Source organism: Xiphophorus hellerii, chromosome 10, assembly GCF_003331165.1.
Source record: "Xiphophorus hellerii strain 12219 chromosome 10, Xiphophorus_hellerii-4.1, whole genome shotgun sequence".
In the NCBI taxonomy this organism is placed as follows: domain Eukaryota; kingdom Metazoa; phylum Chordata; class Actinopteri; order Cyprinodontiformes; family Poeciliidae; genus Xiphophorus; species Xiphophorus hellerii.
The window spans coordinates 391808-410766 of record NC_045681.1 but is presented as its reverse complement, the minus strand read 5'-3'; the positions used below and the strand labels follow the sequence as shown (position 1 = coordinate 410766).

Genomic DNA, 18959 nt, shown 5'->3' with positions numbered 1-18959 from the left:
GACAATAATTTGAATAACTAAAACAAAATGTTCCTCAGCCTGTCAGGATGTTTATTCTTCACCTAATTATGAATTTATTGTCATTCAAGGTCAGAATTATTAATAAAGTATTTTTAAAACAGTTCAAAATGCAAATGAACTATTTCTAATGAAATCATAAAACTATCACAAAGAATCATTTTAGAATCAAATAATAAAAATGGTTTAAAGACTTTCAACAATAAAATCAAACTTTCTGAAAATCCTTGAAGCAGGAAGCTCAAAGCTTCAGGTTGCCATGGCGACGCCAAGGCTTTTACGACGCAGATAAGTTACCAGGAAATGTTTCCATGAAAATGATTTAAACTCTGTTATGAACGGGAGATAACAGAAACAAACACTGGACTTGACCTTTGACCCCTGAGTATCAGAAAGGTTAACGGCCTCAGACGTTTGTAACGATACACTGTAAAAAATGTTGCGGTTATATAATGTTCACCATTTATAAATGTCACAAATATTTAGTTAATAAATTATATTTCACTGATAAGAAGATATTTTCCTGTTATAAGTGAAAAAACTGGCTGTAATAATTAGACGGATCTGCAAACCTGACAATTTATTTTAAATTGAAAAAAACTAATAATTCATTTTTTTTAATTATTTATCCTCTACATTGTTGATTTTCACATGAAAATCGAGGATAACTGGTTTGCTGTTATGATAATAATAATAATAATAATAATAATAATAATAATAATAATAACATGAATCTCTTCTCGTCTGTCAGTCTTTATTTCCAGCAGATTCTGTCAAACATTTTTAAATATTCCTGTTTAATTTTTTCCAGCATCTGGTTCCAGTGTGACCTCTGACCCCGCGGCTCCCAGGTGATCAGAGAGTCCTCTTCCCCTGCTGCCTCTGGCAACCCGACCGTGACCTCTGAACCTCAGAAGGCCAGCTGCGACAGACCTAAGGAAGCAGAACCGACCCGGCTGGTTAAAGATGGTGGACGGCTGGAGGAAGTTCAGCAGCGGCGCGTGGCGCTCTGCAGCGGCGGCGCTGCCGCCACTCACATGCAGCCTGTGGCGGGTCTCACCCAGGTTGAGCCGGTCCTTGGTGGCCCAGCAGATGCAGTAGTGCTGCAGCAGCTGCTGCAGAAGCTCCTTCTCATCCAGGAACTCCAAACGCTCGATTCTGCAGGACACAAAGTCACCCAGTCAGACCCGGATTCGAACCCACAACCTTCCTGCTGCAAGGCAGGTCCACATATGAACCTGATTCACATCAGATCCTCCGGTTGGTTGCTCAACATTAAACTCCCTTAGAAACCAGTGGTTGCTATGGAAACTCCATTTCTAACAATGAGCTTCCATTATTTTCTGTGAGGTAGAAGCTCAACCTGAGTTGATGTTTCAGCTGCTTTAAAATTCATAATTACTGTTCTGACTTTAAATTTAAGGAAAGTTTTATTCTGTTTCCCTCCTGATGGTCCGGTTGACCCGGTTCTACTGGAACCAGAACTCCATCATCTGCTCCACCTCCTGCTGCTGTGGTTCTGAATCAAACCAACCTGTTCCCCTCCTGGCCTGTGGGGGCGCTGCACCAAGAACCACTGAAGGAAACGACACAAAAACCTCTGAAGACGCTGAGAGCAACTTCCTTCTTCACCAGATGGAAACAAGATGGAGGCGTCAGATTTTAGTGTTGGAGGATTTCTCTTTAGTCTTTGGCTGAAGATCAGGAGCCATTTCTGCTTCTAGTGCTAGGCTAGCTTGTTAGCTTTGGTTGGATTTACCCAGAATGCCCTGCGCTGTAGTCCACTTTTCGGAGCGGTCTCTGGTCCGCTTGGTGTTCACATTCAAACTGAACCCAGACTGAGGTTTGGAGGACCAGAGGTCAGAGGTCAGAGGTCGATTAGCGTTTACACCTCACCAACAGACCGGATTTTATAGACAAAAAGACCAGAGTCGGGTTAAAGCGGACTGGACCGCTTTAATACCATCTCTGCCAGCAGGGGGCAGAGCAGCTGTCCTACCTGGCCACGTCGTCCTGAGGGAGGACGCTGTAGACCGCCATCATGTCCAGAGCGCTGGCCTGATCCCAGCCGGCCCTCAGGAAACGCTCCTTCTGCAGACACACAGACAGGCTGCTTTCGACGACTGGTTCCTACTGACTGGTTCTTACTGACTGGTTCTTACTGACTGGTTCCTACTGACTGGTTCTTACTGACTGGTTCCTACTGACTGGTTCTTACTGACTGGTTCCTACTGACTGGTTCTTACTGACTGGTTCCTACTGACTGGTTCTTACTGACTGGTTCCTACTGACTGGTTCTTACTGACTGGTTTTGTGCCGACTGGTTTTACCTGGGAGTCCAGGGACTGGCACAGCTCCACTCCGGCCAGCGCGCAGCGCCGCCTCTGCAGGTTCTCGATCATCACCTGACCAAAGCGGTCGCTCATGTTCACCTGCAGGAACAGACGGACAGGTCAAAGGTCACTTCCTGCTACTTCCTGAGAACTTGGCAGTACAGAAAAGCATATGAACACTGACGAGGCAAATGGTGCTGCAGCGTGACTTTAAATAGGCCAAAGTGTCAGAATTTAATCAACTCAGCAAAGCAGAGAGGGTCAAAGATCATCCTCGGCCATGTTAGGTACTGGGTTTAGTTTGCCACACAGAGGCAGGATGGTGTGGAGAGATTTTGGTTTGGTTTCCATAGCAACAAGTAGCAAACAGCTGCATCAGTGATTTTTACCTGTTCGTAGTTTATGAACATGGCGGTGTGGAACGTCTGAGCGGCCCAGTGGACGAGGCTGGATGACTGGGAGGGGGTCATGTAGACCAGGACGCATTCTGACAGCAGCAGCGTGGGCAACCTGCGGCAACACCAGGACAGGCAACATGAAGGCAACACAAACACAGCAGCAACTCCTGAGCCTGATCAGCCTCTTCGCTCTGCCTGAATCAGCAGATTTCATCTGAAAACGTGACTCAGCAAACTGGAGGTTTAGTTCTGATGCGGCGGCGGGCGTGGCGCCGCCTGCAATCAGCCTCCAGATGGCCTCTGACCGGCAGCTGCTCTGCAGCTGCGGCGCTGCAGCAGATAAGCTGCAGTTCCTGGACCTGCAGAGGCCTGTGGAGAAAACAGAGACCATGGTTTCCATGGAAACGCTGATCTCAGGTCACTAAACGTACTCCGGGTCCAGCTGGAACCGCCTCAGCTTCTCGTCCAGGCCGGGAACGTCTCTGAGGTCGGCTCCGATGATGCAGAACCGGTCCGAGTCCAGAACATGAGACTCTGAGGAGGCGCAGAGACGACATCAACATTTTAAAAATAACATATAATAATAACAATGATGATGATGATGATGGTTTTTACCCAGCAGTAAGGAGTCGGTGGAGTGAACATCGATGATGGGTTTGGACAGAGGGGGTTTTGTCCTAGTCAAAGACCAAAACAGAAACATCTGTCACAATAACATTTTGCTAAACGATAAATTGTCCCAGAAATTATTGCCATAAATGATAATATTGTCATTTTGAGACAATGTCAGCTATTTAAATCAGGGGAGCCCAAAGTGGCCCCTGAGGGCCGGCATCCTGCATGTTTTATTCTCTCCCTGGTTTTAGTAACAACCTTTCAGCAGGTCCATGTTCTTCTCTAATGATCATCATTGGATCCAGGTGAGACTGAAACATGCAGGATGCCGGCCCTCAGGGGCCACTTTGGGCTCCACTGGTTTAAATGCTGCTTTACCTGATTCTCCCTCTGCTGAAAAAAACCCGAGAAAATCTTAAACATAAAGAATCCAGAGAAAGCTGCAGAAGTTTTATTAGATAGATTAATGTCAGAGTAAGAAATGTTCTGTTCTGACTTTTCTCAGATTATCTTTCTGTCCAAATTTGGACTGTTTTACAAACGAAACGTTGAACCTGTTTGAATCTGGATGTTGAAAGCTGCTAGAAACTTCAGGTAGGTGATTCAATCCTCAGCAGGGCAGGACACACATAACAAGGTTTTTATTATTTACAGTCAAACACAATCAAAATAGGGGCGTGCTGTGGTGGCGCAGCGGGTTAGCACGCCCCACGTTTGGAGGCCTTAGTCCTCGACGCGGATGTCGCAGGTTCGACTCCTGGTCCCGACGACCTTTGCCGCATGTCTTTCCCCCTCTCCTCACCCTCCTTCCTGTCTGCCTACTGTAGAAAAAAAAAAAACGAGCCACTAGCGCCGCAAAAAAAAAAAAACGATCAAAATACAAACAGTGAAGTTTGAATCTGTAACCTGAACCAACAGGGTGTGAATACTTTCTCCTGGAGAAAAACTCTGGACTTTCACACATTTATCACAACATGGTAGTTATTTCTCCTGTCTTCGTGTTCAGCTCCTGAGACCCGGGCTTTTGTTTGATGTGCATTTTTTATGTCTCCTTACTATTTGGGATTAGTATGACCTAATTTTAGTTGAAATTAAATTTTAGCTTTCTATGTGCTCTTGAACTATGTCAAAACCAATGCCCTCATATGAGGACAATGGGTCTGTTTTTGCATATACATTTTTTCCTTGTCATTTGGGATCATAAGGACTCAATTAGCCTAAAAATGAAATTTTAGCTTTCTACAATAAGTGGTTATCTCAAAACCCAATGTCCTCAGACGATGACATTGGGTCTATCTGTGTGACGATAAGACCATTCAATCAATGTTATTATTTACATCTGTGTTTCACAGTATGTACATTTACGCTGCTTTCTGTCCAGACTTTCATAATGAAGACACCATTGGTTAACAAAGTACAAAACTTTATTTTATACTGTCAACAAACATAAAAGTGCAGATAAAAGTGTGCAGCTTTTGCATGGAAAAGTGCAAACTTTATGAACTTCATTATGAACATGTCATAGCGAACTCAGTCATTAATTCAAGTATTCCTGCTTGCCTATGTGAAAGGCTTTGCATGGAAAAGTGCAACGTTTATGAGCATCATTATGAACGTGTCATAGCAAACTCAAACAATAATGTAATGATAAAAATGCACAATCTATTTCCTTGTAATAGGAAATAAAAACTTGCTCCACTGGCAAATTATTCTACTTATTTTTTAGTGAAAGTTCGCTTGAAACAAGTGGTGATTGTCTAAAAACAAGTTACTTTTTACAGGATGAGTCTTATTTTAAGTGTAATAAGACTTATTTTGACTAGAAATTAGACATTTTGACTAGAAATAACACAAATGCTCTTGGAAAAATTTTACGTTTTTGCACTGAAGGTAGACCTGATGTCCTTAAAGAAGTACGTCATGTTTACAGACGTTGTAGCTTGCTAATATTACTCAAATATATCAAATAAGCATGCCACGTGAAGCTACAGACATTATTGTGCATAAATAAACTAGTTTCAATCATAAAATTTGATTAGGATTTTTACCTTGTCCATGTTTCTGTCGGGAGCTGCCGTAGAAGACGTTCGCTGTTATCCCCGCCATGTTGTTTTTTTTCAAATGAGTGTAATTTCATTATGAGACCACTAGGTGGTGCAGGCAGGGCCCCCAGATGAGGGCAATTGGTCAAAATTCTTACAAATTAAGTATCATGGTGCAGAACAGCAAAAATGTAATGTCCTCATATGAGGATGCAGGGTCTCAGGAGGTTAAGCTCCTATATGCTGATTTTGAACCAGACTGTGGCGCCCCCTGGCGGACGTTGCTCCGCATTGCAGGACCAGCCAGGAGGAGAAGAAGTCAAAGGTGATTTTATCTGATCTGGCTGGAGAACCAGAGCAGTTCTAGTTGAAACTGTGTTGTTATCAGTAACATGATGTTTCTCTGCATGAATCTGCTCTAATGTTTATATATTAATATTTAATCTATATTAATAACTGGATCTCCAGATCAGCTTCACTATCGATGTTCATCTTTTTATCCTTCAAACATCCTTTGAAGAGGATGATGAAGAGTTAACTAAAGCAATGCTGTTATTGACTTTTAGGCAAGAAAATATTGATTTTATTATTTAAAAAAGAATCCAATATTTATTTGCATTTTTTATGTGTAACCCAGTGTTTAAAAACACAAGAAAAAAATAATAGATGTTGATTCAATGTCTTATTCTACCAAAATAGCTAAAAGGTAATTACGTAAATCTTCAAAAAATGTGAAATATGCTTTTAGTGTTAGCTTCTATTGACAGATTAGGCAGCCAATGGCTGGCGCGGTCTGGTTTCGTGTCGGCCAATGGGGTTGATCGTCCCGCCCCTTTTTAACAGCTGACGGTTGTTTCGCTGCGAACGCTTGAGAGCTAACAGCTGACGGTCGTTTCCGTAAAGAGGTAGAAAGAAATTGACGAATCTGGAAATTGATCTCGGAGGGTTTCCCCCGTGAACAGCTGAAGCCCGAAAAATAGCCGTTGACAGCTCGGAGCATCGGTCAGGTTTTTTTTTTGGAGTGTGTACAGTACACTTTTGGCTTGGAGGGCCAAAGATTCCAAGACCCTCTTCACCTGAAACTGGATGGCGAGCCCCAGCCCAGAGGACCAGGCGCACGGGTAGATAGTAACCCGACTGGTCACCAGCTGAGAGACTTTGAGACTGAAGAATTAATTCATTGGAGACTGAAGTATTCAATTTATTTATTTATTTTATTTTTTTAAAAGCGCGCAGTATTTGTTTGTCTGTTTTAAATGTGGATCCACAATTGTTTATTATATTAAATATTTGCTCTTTTCTTGTAGACACTGTGTGTTCTGTTGTTGCTCACACCTGGGTTCCCTAGAATTTAATATCTTCTGATTAGGCCCAACTTCCTATATATATAGTATAAATTAATTAACCTGTTTTTGTGAGTTGCAGGTTACAAAAAAATTTGGCGAGTACAGCCAGGAGCCTAGTTGTGTGACAACAGTGGAACAACAATTTGAATTTTATCTGTTAACACATTGGTACTATGGATTTCATTGCAAAATTAGGAATTAAGATACCAAATGCAGTCATTGTCAGCGGTTTAACTGGATCTGAAAAGGATGATGATGTTTTTGACTACTTGCGACAATGTGGTACAATAAGTAGGACACTAACAGTCGATGATAGTTCATCTGAGTTTTACCAGAACTGTGTCGTGGAGTTTAGCTCTGATTTAGCTGTTCAGGAGCTAACACCTGCATTGCCTTACCTGTATCCATCAGCTGAAAATCCAGATGTTAAATACTGTGTCCGCGCCCTAACAGATGTTTACACAAAAACCGTAGGGGGCAGTGTAACTGATACCTACCTCACTGAACTAAAGACCTTAGCTAAGTTAAGTGGGAAGGATTTTGAAGAAGTCTTAAGGGAGGTGATGTCAAAGTTTGAAGAGTCCATGGGATCTGTTGAGGCAGCTGCAAGCCCATGTCCAAATAATGACACAGAGCCTACACAAAGTGTTGGTTTCCCTCCACACCACATTGATAACCCCCACTCTCCTAAGCTTGTTCAGAGCCCTAACCCAAGTTCCTTGAAACTTAATCAGAAACCTCATATATTAAGTCAAACCGATCTAGTCTCACCTGAAGTACAGAGGATTGTGGTTGAACATGTTGTCAAAACTACAGAGAAGACATCTAATGGTCACTCCACCCTTAGGTTGAGAGCTTTTTCTGGAAGAAACCCTAGACCATATCCCGAAGTTGACTATGAAACATGGCGTTCCCATGTTGACTTAATGATGGGAGACACATCTCTTTCTAACTTGGAAAAAACCCAAAAAATTCTTGAAAGCCTTCTCACTCCAGCTTCAGATGTCATTCGGCCTCTTGGGCCTGATGCATCCGTTGATGACTATCTTAGGCTGCTTGAGTCGGCATTTGGTACTGTTGAAGATGGTGAGGAACTGCTTGTGCGATTCATGAACACTTTGCAGGATCCTGGGGAGAAACCATCTGCGTACTTGCATCGCCTACAGGTGGCACTGAGTCTTGCAGTGCGCCGGGGTGGTGTAGACCCCCGAGAAAGAGACAGACAGCTTCTTAAGCAATTTCAAAGAGGCTGTTGGGATGATAACCTGCTGACAGAACTGCAGTTGGAGTTAAAGAAAAATAATCTGCCCACGTTTGCAGAACTATTACTCCTACTCCGTATTGCAGAAAACAGACAAGAAGTTAAAAGCACAAGAATGAGAAAACACTTTAGTGCAACCAAACAAAAAGCAGCGTCACATGAACAAACTGTCACTGAAACAAAAATGGACTTTTCCGAAACAACTTCAAACACTTTAAGTGATCTGAAAAAACAGGTTGCTGATTTAAAAAGCCAATTAGCAGCAGTTATGAAACAAAAGAAACAAACAGTACCTAAGAAGAACCAAACAACAAAACCTGACCATGCAAACCCTGAACCCAACTTACCTTCACACAGCCGCCCTAGTTCACGGCCCAAGCCTTGGTACTGCTTTCGCTGTGGGGAGGACGGACATATTGTTGCCAACTGTGAATCTGAGCCAAACCCTGCACTTGTAGAGGCAAAACGTAAAGAACTAAAAGCAAAAAGGCAAATATGGGATAGACAACACAATGGCTCTGCTTCTTTAAACTGAAGTTTGCCTCTGTTGAGGGACAAACAGAGGCTACCACAGAGTCAAACCGTCCCCTTGAACCCAGGCAAAATGTGCCGACTAAAAAACGTGCCATTTTAAAGTCGCATACTAAAACCGGCAGATTCAAACTGCCTCAAGGTTTAATCGGTACTAAAAGTACAGCCCAAGTAAAGATTGACAGCAATACTGTAAACTGCTTACTCGATTCTGGCTCCCAGGTGACCACGGTCCCACAATCATATTATGAACAACATCTGTCCAGTCATCAGATTAAGCCACTTTTTGACCTACTCGAAGTAGAAGGTGCAAACGGCCAATCAGTGCCTTACTTAGGGTACATTGAAATGAACGTCACTTTTCCAAAAGAGTTTCTCGGCATTGAAGCCGATGTGTCAACACTTGCCTTAGTCGTGCCAAACATTCGAGCTGCTTCCCAGTCTTTGGTGTTAATTGGAACTAACACCTTAGATGTGCTTTATGAATTGTATAACAAAGCATGTCCCGGACTGCAGCCTCTCATTTCAGATGGTTATAAGGCAGTGTTAAAAGTGCTAGAGTTAAGACACAAACAGACCAAAGGCAGTAGCCTTGGTCTAGCAACCATGTATAACAAAGGCCCTCAGCTAGTCCCAGCAGGCCAGACAGTTGTCCTGGAAAGCTTGGTAGCAGTGTCAACTAATACCACAGAGAGATCCGTGCTGCTAGAGCACCCATCCTTTTCAACCTTACCTGGGGGTGTCCTAGTAAAGCCAAGTCTCATCAGCTTACCTGAGCGAGCACCCTACCTGATACCAGTTGTTCTCACCAATGAAACTGAACATGATGTGACAATCCCTCAAAAATGTGTGATTGGAGAGATCCACACGTTCCAGAGAGTCCTCTCTCACCAACATTCAGTGGGATCTTCCAAATCTGAAGTCGGTCAAAAACACAATCTGGTTTTTAACTTTGAGTCCTCTCCTATCAGTACTGAGTGGAAAGAGCACATCTTGCATAAGCTCAATAACATGCCAGAGGTTTTTGCACAAAATGACCTTGATTTCGGTCGGACTGATCAAGTCAAGCACAACATTAAACTGTCAGATGAAACTCCATTCAAACACAAAGCACGACCCATACACCCCAATGACCTAGAAGCCGTCCGTAAACATTTACAGGAGCTGCAACAAGCAGGCGTGATTCGAGAATCCACTTCACCGTTCTCTTCGCCCATTGTCGTTGTGCGAAAGAAAAATGGCGACGTCCGTCTCTGCATAGATTACAGAAAACTCAATTTGCAGACTGTAAAAGACGCTTACGCGCTCCCGAACTTGGAGGAAACATTCTCTACATTGACTGGATCTAAATGGTTTTCAGTCCTTGATTTAAAATCTGGCTACTATCAGATTGAAGTAGAGGAAGCTGACAAACCAAAAACTGCGTTTGTATGTCCCAGTGGCTTTTGGGAGTTTAATAGAATGCCTCAAGGCATTACAAATGCTCCCAGCACTTTCCAGCGCCTTATGGAACGATGTATGGGTGACATGAACTTAAAGGAAGTTCTTGTGTTCCTTGACGACATCATTGTCTTTTCCAAGACACTTGAGGAGCATGAAACTCGATTAATGAAGGTTCTAAACCGCCTCAAAGAGTACGGTCTTAAACTGTCTCCTGAAAAATGCAAGTTTTTTCAAACTTCGGTGCGATACCTCGGACACATAGTATCCCACAAAGGGGTGGAGACAGACCCAGAGAAAGTGAAAGCTCTGAGTAGCTGGCCTGTGCCCAGAGACCTTAAACAACTTCGTTCGTTTTTAGGTTTCTCGGGGTACTACAGGCGCTTTATCAAGAACTATTCGAGCCTTGTTAAGCCTCTCACAGATCTAACATCAGGCTATCCACCGCTGCGTAAGAGCACAAAACCCAAAACTAAGCCTGCTGAGTACCATGATCCGAAAAAACCCTTTGGTGAGCGGTGGACTCCCTCTTGTGAGCAAGCTTTCAAAGACATCATTGAGAAGCTCACTTCTGCTCCTATCTTGGCATTTGCAGACCCTAAGCTGCCGTACTCACTTCATACCGACGCCAGCACCACAGGGCTTGGCGCCGCCCTTTATCAGGAACAGAATGGACAAACAAGGGTCATTGCTTATGCCAGCAGGGGGTTATCCAGGAGCGAAGCTCGTTACCCCGCCCACAAGTTAGAGTTTTTGGCCCTAAAGTGGGCTGTAACCGAAAAGTTTGCAGACTATCTTTATGGGAACCAGTTTACTGTCATTACTGACAGTAACCCTCTGACCTATATTCTGACAACAGCTAAGATGGATGCAATGAGCTACCGTTGGTTAGCTTCTCTTTCCACCTTTAACTTTAAGCTCCAATATAGAGCAGGAAAACTCAACTCTGATGCAGACGGTCTTTCAAGGCGACCGCATGGTGAGTTATTAAATGATGCTGTATCACAAAAAGAGCTTGACAGGATACAGCAGTTCACCCAAACTCATTTGGCACAGCAAGACACCAGTTTAAGCCAAGAGGTGGTGTCAGCCATCTGTGAGAGACCCTTATGTTGTAGTTTCTCAGATGAACCTACCCCTCTTGTTCACTCATTAGCCATCTCGGTAAACACCTTACCAGATGATTTTGTCAATGAAGATGATTGTGGTGGTCTTTCAGTCGTGCCTCATCTGTCAGCTGAACAACTCAAACAAGAGCAACGAGCTGACCCTTGCTTGCGCGAGGTCATTATCCAAATTGAGACTGGTAAAAAGGTTCCACCTACAGTCAGAACAGAACTTCCAAATATAAGTCTGTTGCTTCGAGAACTAAATCGTCTTGAGCTGCACAACCAAATATTGTACCGAACACGCCAAGATGATGGCAGTGTCACTCATCAGCTCGTCCTACCCGAGCAGCTCCGTGAGGCAGTTTTTCACAGTCTCCATAATGATATGGGCCATTTAGGTATTGAGCGTACCCTCGATCTCGCCAGAGGAAGGTTTTATTGGCCTCGTATGGCAGCTGACATCGAGAACAGAATCAAAACATGCAACCGCTGTGTGCGGCGAAAGACCCCTCCGGAAAAAGCTGCAGCGCTTGTGAACATAAAGTCTACCAGACCGCTTGAACTGGTTTGTATGGATTTCCTATCCATTGAGCCAGATCAAAGCAACACAAAGGATGTGCTCGTACTAACTGATCACTTCACTAAGTATGCCATAGCCATTCCAACTTCTAACCAAAAAGCCCAAACCGTGGCAAAATGTCTTTGGGATCACTTTATAGTTCCTTATGGCATCCCTGAACGATTACATAGTGATCAAGGGCCAGATTTTGAGTCACACGTAATAAAAGAACTTTGCAAGATCATGGGCATTCACAAGATTCGAACCACTCCTTATCATCCTAGGGGGAATCCTGTGGAACGCTTTAACCGCACCTTGTTAAGTATGCTTGGGACCTTAGAACATAAAGACAAAACGCAGTGGCGCAACTTTGTAAAACCATTGGTCCATGCGTACAATTGTACGAAAAATGACACAACCGGATTTGCACCTTATGAATTAATGTTTGGTCGTCAACCCAGATTACCTGTTGACCTTGCATTCAACCTACCTCTCCAAAACAAAAGTTTTAAGTCCCACTCACAATATGTGGAAAAACTGAGAACAACTCTCCAAGAAAGCTACAAACTAGCAATCCAAAATGCTAAGAAAATGGCTGACAGGAATAAAGCCAGATTTGACATGCGTGTAAAACCATCCAAACTAGAACCTGGAGACCGAGTTTTGGTGCGAGCCGTTCGTCTTAGGGGTAAGCATAAACTAGCCGATAGGTGGGAGACAGACATTTATGTTGTGGTAGAACAAGCTGGTGATCTGCCAGTCTACACCATTAAGTCTGAAACTAAAGATGGGTCAGTGCGCACTGTCCATCGTGACCTTCTTCTACCTTGCGGGTTCCTTGCTCCCACAGAAGAAAATCCAACTCCGCCAAATCAGGTCTGCAAACCTAAAACACGGCAGTCCCCTGAGCAAAATGAAGAATTCACTCTTCCTGAACCTGACAACGAGGAGTTCTATTGGCTTAGAGAACAACCTGTCCCAGAGCCAATCAAATTCACGCGAATTTATGAGATTCCAAAACAGACATGGCCTAAAAACTTACCTATATGTGACAACTTACCTGAATGTGACAACACACCTGAATTCAGCAATGTACCCGATTGTGATGACGTTCCTGGCAGTGACCCGGTAGTTCCTTCTGAAGAGAAGTTTGAAGCAGTAGTAAATACTGAACGGTTGACCCATGGTAGTGATTGTAAAAGTGAACCTAACCTACATAGTGAAGGTGTATGTGACCAAAATGTATCAGAGGACAAACCCAACCACCCAAGTCATGAAACCACAAATCCTGTGAGACGTTCAGAGAGACAAACCACTCAACCAAAGAGGCTCCAGTATAGCCAGTTAGGGAACCCACTCATATCCATTGCCCAGTCCCTATTCCATGGCTTAAGCCTTGCTTTTACTAGTGCCTTGATAGAACCTGAACTTGAAACCACTTTTAAGGGTTCCAGCATTCCTGTCATTTCAAAACAACCCATCCTATGCAAAGGGACTTGCATGTTCCAAGGGGGGACAGTGTAACCCAGTGTTTAAAAACACAAGAAAAAAATAATAGATGTTGATTCAATGTCTTATTCTACCAAAATAGCTAAAAGGTAATTACGTAAATCTTCAAAAAATGTGAAATATGCTTTTAGTGTTAGCTTCTATTGACAGATTAGGCAGCCAATGGCTGGCGCGGTCTGGTTTCGTGTCGGCCAATGGGGTTGATCGTCCCGCCCCTTTTTAACAGCTGACGGTTGTTTCGCTGCGAACGCTTGAGAGCTAACAGCTGACGGTCGTTTCCGTAAAGAGGTAGAAAGAAATTGACGAATCTGGAAATTGATCTCGGAGGGTTTCCCCCGTGAACAGCTGAAGCCCGAAAAATAGCCGTTGACAGCTCGGAGCATCGGTCAGGTTTTTTTTTTGGAGTGTGTACAGTACACTTTTGGCTTGGAGGGCCAAAGATTCCAAGACCCTCTTCACCTGAAACTGGATGGCGAGCCCCAGCCCAGAGGACCAGGCGCACGGGTAGATAGTAACCCGACTGGTCACCAGCTGAGAGACTTTGAGACTGAAGAATTAATTCATTGGAGACTGAAGTATTCAATTTATTTATTTATTTATTTTTTTTTAAAAGCGCGCAGTATTTGTTTGTCTGTTTTAAATGTGGATCCACAATTGTTTATTATATTAAATATTTGCTCTTTTCTTGTAGACACTGTGTGTTCTGTTGTTGCTCACACCTGGGTTCCCTAGAATTTAATATCTTCTGATTAGGCCCAACTTCCTATATATATAGTATAAATTAATTAACCTGTTTTTGTGAGTTGCAGGTTACATATGCATTTCTAATATTGTATAAAAAAGGCTTAGAAACTGCAGAGTACACTAGTTTTTTATCTGATCATTCATCTGAATAATTAATAGATTAATCAATAACTCATTGATTAAATCATTAAAGGCCGATAAACCAACTAACAGGAGTAAAGAACAGCTGCAGACTCACTTTATGTGGTGGATTTTCCGAGCCACAACAGTCGGAAAGTCAACTTCAAACAACTTCCGTGGCAACAGGTTTTCCTCCTAAACACACACACACACACACACACACACACACGCTGGAGTTTCAGTTGGTCTGCAGCAGGACAGAGAGCATGCTGGGATGAAGCGCTCTCTGCTTCCTCACCTGCAGCCTCCAGAAGGTTGTGTCCAGGCCGGCGCCCAGGTTGATCACCTGGCAGTGACCTTGGGTTTTCTTTAGGAAGGCATCCAGCAGCAGGTTGACCCCCTGAACCCGGGCGTAGTACCCTGAGGTCAGAGAGCAGCGTGAACAGCGGCGGGGCCGGTTTACACACACCGGATCACTCTGCTGATCCCAGACCGGATCCCAGACCGGATCACTCACCTCTGTTGATCTCGGGCGCCTTCCTCTCTCCAACGTTCCTCACAAAGTACTGGAGGCTGGAATCCTTCCAGTAGCCTTTACTGGTGGCAAACCTGATAAATAAATTCAGTTATCAGGAAGAATAAGAATAGCAGAGAGTTTCCATGCTGCTGGAGATGAACCAGGACAACCCTGGAGGAAAACCAGTTAGAGACTGGGAGGAGAAACCCTGAACAAGCAGAGATATAATGGGATGGTTTAGATCAAAGGTTGCCATGTCTGATCCTGGAGAACTAAAATCCTGCAGCTTTTAGATGTTTAGATGTGTTCCTGCTGAAGCGGCTGAATCAGGTGAAGGTCCGGTTACCAGGCCTGAAGGACCGGTTCTGATGAGGAGGACATTCATTGATCTGCTTCAGGCTGGAGAAGAGACACGTCTGAAAGTTACAGGATGACAGATGAATCAGATCAAAGCAGATTCATGGGCTAGAATGGCCTAGTCAAAGTCTAGACCTAAACCCATGCATCTTGTTCCTTCTACTTCATTCCACTGGACTCTGAGTTTAGTTGGCCTGTCGCGTAAATACCGATAAATCTATTAAAGTTCTGATTAAGTTCTGATTAGTAAAATGAGAGAAACGCTATGAATGAATGAATGAATGAGTTACAGTGCGACCAGTTGCCAGATTTTCTTGCTGCTACTCACCTTTTACAGGTGGTCGCATCGTCGCAGGTGGCCCGGACCGCTTCATCCGCAGTGTCCGCGTCCGCGAAGGGTTGCCGGGCGGCCATCGGTGACCCAGAGCCTCGCTATTGGTGCAGCATGAGACCGGCCTGGAAGGAGGCCGGGGGCAGTGCGGGCAGCGGCGGGATCCCCGCTATCAGGGCTGGATCTCCCGCTAGCAGCGGCTGGATCTCCCGCTAGCAGCGGCTGGATCTCCCGCTAGCAGCGTCTTGCCGCTGCCTAATGTCCGTCCTGCTGCTCCGAGTCTCCTGGAGCTTCAACAACCTTTGGGGAGGATATAAACATCAGCATAAGTGACAAAATAACGCTAAAAATACTAAATAACTAAACACGGGAACAGAAAATGTGTGGAAAACTGCAGCCGGAAGCACAACATCATACACTTCCGGTTAGTGTTTTTCATAATAAGATTTTATGTTTTTATAAATTAATACATGTTTTGATTATGTGACAAAATCTCTGGAGAGATCTGAAGTATCTAAAGTTATATTTATTAATCATGATTTATTTGACTAAGAAAGCGATGCTTTCTTAGTCAAATACATTTTCTGTTATTTTAATCTGAAAATACCCACAGGGCAGAGCAGCATGGTTGCCCCACTAGCCACCAGGGGGCAGCAAAGCTCAATGTTCAGCCTCTTACATCAGAGATTCCCAACTTTTCGGCTTCTGACCGACAACATAATAACGGAGCGGATCAGAATAATACCACTATCACCAACAGCCAATGTATTGGTTCCTCTGTTTCTGATTGCTGTATTTGTATAGCAGGCCATAAAATCGGTTTCTTCTGACTATCTGTAATAACATTCCAGATATCTAAAAATTTGTTTTGACTAGACACAACTACATTTTGTCTCAGCTGATGATGATTTAAGATTTCTGCATTTACATTCTGACTATTAAGCATAAGAATTCAAGATAACTTGATTAAAATTTAGACAGTTTAAAATGCCTTTCAAGATGGCGTCACCAAATTCGTCATCTGCGGTTCTGATCCAAACCATTTTATTCTGTTAAACTGATTTTTCCTCAGGTTTTGATCATAGCTGTGCTCTAAATACTTCTTTTATTTAATAGCAAATTTTATTAAGTTACTTATCAGAGTTATATTTTCTTGCTAAATGACAATGATTATTTGCACAAACCACTGGGATTAATGCTAAATTCACCATGGCAACCAGCATTTGGAGACGGTGCTAACGGATAGCAGCTAACTATAATAATCTTTATGGTTAACACTGTGGTATAAAATTTAACTGCTGGTTTGTGGCTCAAGCAAAACTTCACCTGATATGTATATTGTTTAATAAATATCTCCTGAACAAGTGAATAAAGTTAGTGTTTATTAATTTATTATTAAAATCATGTGTTTGGATGTTAGCCGCTAGCTAGCTGGCTAGTTGCAGCTAGCTAGCGTGGTTACCCTGAAGGGTCTTTGTAATGCCTGCCTCGTGTTTCTAGTTATGTAAAATGCTATTATACTAAAAAATGTTTTAGCAATATTATTTGGTTCCTCAGGTTCTTAGTTTCTGAACTAAATCAACATTTCAGATAGAAATAGGCCCAAAATTATTCATACACTTGGCAGATTTAGGATTAAACTAATATTTTAATTTCATCAACATATTTCTTCTGACAGGAAGTAATCAATCAATCAAATGTTATTTGTATAGCACATTTCAGCAGCAAGGCATTTCAAAGTGCTTTACATCATGTCAAATACAGAAACACAATGCAATATAGAATCAATAATCAAAACACGACATTAAGTCAAGTTCCATCAATAAATTTGTAATTGATCACATTTCAAATTCAATCCTAAACAGGTGGGTTTTAGTCGAGTTTGCATAAAGGTTTACCTGTTCACTCCTACTATGTTATATGGAACAAAATACCTGTTGCTATTTTTATTCCCTCACGCTCACAATCACACACATAATCCGGAGGATGGGGAACAATCTGCCCAGAGAATCAGGGCAGGGAGCTCAAGATTAGGGTGATGGTAAGGAGACCTTCCAACCGCAAAGACCTGAATCTCATCACCAAAGATAAATCAGCTGAACAAAAGACATAAATGATATCTGTCACTTTGCCATTTTTTAATAAAAAAGTTAACAGAATAAAAAAACCTGATCTATATTGATATCCTTATTTATTTTTCATTTTCTGTCAGAAACAAACTTCTTAGTTTATTGAAAACTATTTTAAATCTAGATCTGCTAGGGGTATGAATAATTTTGGACTTAACTTATCTGAAAAGGAAAATAAATAAACGTATCAGGTAATTTTATTACAACGGTAATAAAAATGATATTAGAATCAACAGGAAGAGCCGTTTCCTGCTGTTTGTCATTTAGCTTATTACTGGATTTATTCAGGTTTCTGTGTGAATATCACCGTTCTCATGCCTGGTTACCATGTCTGACCATCAGCTGGAGGAATGAAAGGCTTCAGGTTCAGATAGATAAACAGAACAAAGCCGTCCTGTCTGCTTTTTAAAGCGGCTTCAGACTGAACAGACGGCTTGCTGACCCGTCAGCCGGTTCTGACCCGGCTGTGATTGCTTAAAAGCTTCCACAGGAGAACATTGGCTGAACTGGATCACCTGATCACGGTTATTATGACTCACATCCATTAGGTAACATTTGGGTTTCCCTCCCGACTTTCTGCTGAGAAAATGAAAGAGGCATCTGAAAAGAAGCCGCGCTGCCACCAGGGGACATCTTTTCTCCCAGATGAATCGCAGGTCAAAGGTCAGCCTCTTGGTAGGCTGCAGACAGAATATGACAGCGTTGCACAAACACTCCATTAACCCGACGGCCCTGAGACGTTTCACCCCCGGGGTTCGGCCGGTGGCGTTCTGCAGAAAATGACCCGGAGGTTTTGAGACGGCCGCCACATCGTTACGCCGTGTTCCATTTCCTCCCTGCTTACAGGTGAATCGAACCACAGGAAGAACAAATTAAACCAAACAGCACATTTCCTCCAAGCTTGTTCAAGTCTGAAACCAACACGGATTAGACTTTCTAAATATTATCTCAGAAAAACTCTGGAAAGAACTTTATTCTGCAATTATCTCAAAGCAAACAATTATTTTGGAAAATAAATCATTTCAGCTCCTGAGATCCAGATCAGATTATAGATGATTGTTGAAAATTATTCCATCTTTCTTCGAGTCTCCAGAGCCAAAACGCAGGTGGGTGACATCACAGCTATTCGAGCATTACAGATGATTTCTGAGCCAAAACACACAGAAAGGAGAAAAGTCAAGCCTGAAACGTCTGCTAACGAGGGAAGCTCTACTCACTGAGACAGAGGGAGTTCAGGTGATGCTCCTGCAGCGTCCAGGACGTCTGAACCAACTGTTGGCTTCTGCAGACACAAAGAAAAGTTTCTCCTCAAACAAAGACCTCCAGCTGATATAAAGCCCGGTTCTACTGCAGCCGCAGCCTATGGGCTCTCTGTGAAGCCCTGAGATTCACCACTGAATGAACTAAATGTTCAAACATCATCAGTATCAGTTCTCTGCTCATATTTGATTACTTATTATTGAATGAAAAAATGAAGAAATATTCTGTGTTAACAGGTACAAAGACATGAAAGAGGAAAACCTCAAAACAAACAAAAATAAATGGAACTGAAAAAAATTCTGCAAACAAAAAATGCTTCAAAGTGTCTGAATGAAACAGA

The 18959-nt window shown here is 42.9% G+C and overlaps 1 protein-coding gene and 1 long non-coding RNA gene across 7 annotated transcripts in view; both read right to left on the bottom strand.

The window, feature by feature from the left end:
• Nucleotides 1-753: 753 nt before the first annotated feature.
• On the bottom strand, nt 754-15659 carry lcmt1 (leucine carboxyl methyltransferase 1). 4 transcript variants are annotated; one of them, XR_004340820.1, is made up of 11 exons: nt 15228-15659; nt 14543-14634; nt 14324-14445; nt 14144-14220; nt 3365-3426; nt 3181-3283; nt 2741-2861; nt 2297-2450; nt 2018-2148; nt 1056-1176; nt 754-951 (listed from the first exon to the last, which is right to left on the bottom strand). XR_004340820.1 is itself a non-coding variant. In XM_032575050.1 (11 exons), the coding sequence occupies exons 1-11, from the start codon at nt 15311-15313 to the stop codon at nt 874-876; spliced, it is 1056 nt and encodes a 351-aa protein (XP_032430941.1). In that variant the 5' UTR covers nt 15314-15657; the 3' UTR covers nt 754-873. The 4 variants fall into 4 exon arrangements, 2 of the variants coding, with proteins under 2 accessions (XP_032430941.1, XP_032430942.1); XR_004340819.1 differs by having other exon boundaries at nt 1079-1176; XM_032575050.1 differs by having other exon boundaries at nt 2018-2109; nt 2349-2450; nt 15228-15657.
• A 1838-nt stretch (nt 15660-17497) lies between these two features.
• LOC116727560 (uncharacterized) overlaps nt 17498-18959 on the bottom strand; it is a 43178-nt gene continuing 41716 nt past the window's right edge. For 2 of the 3 annotated variants that reach the window (XR_004340823.1, XR_004340821.1), the window contains one exon: nt 17498-18641. This is a non-coding gene — a long non-coding RNA (uncharacterized LOC116727560). The remainder of the gene's footprint in view (nt 18642-18959) is intronic. The other variant, XR_004340822.1, reaches the window with a different exon arrangement.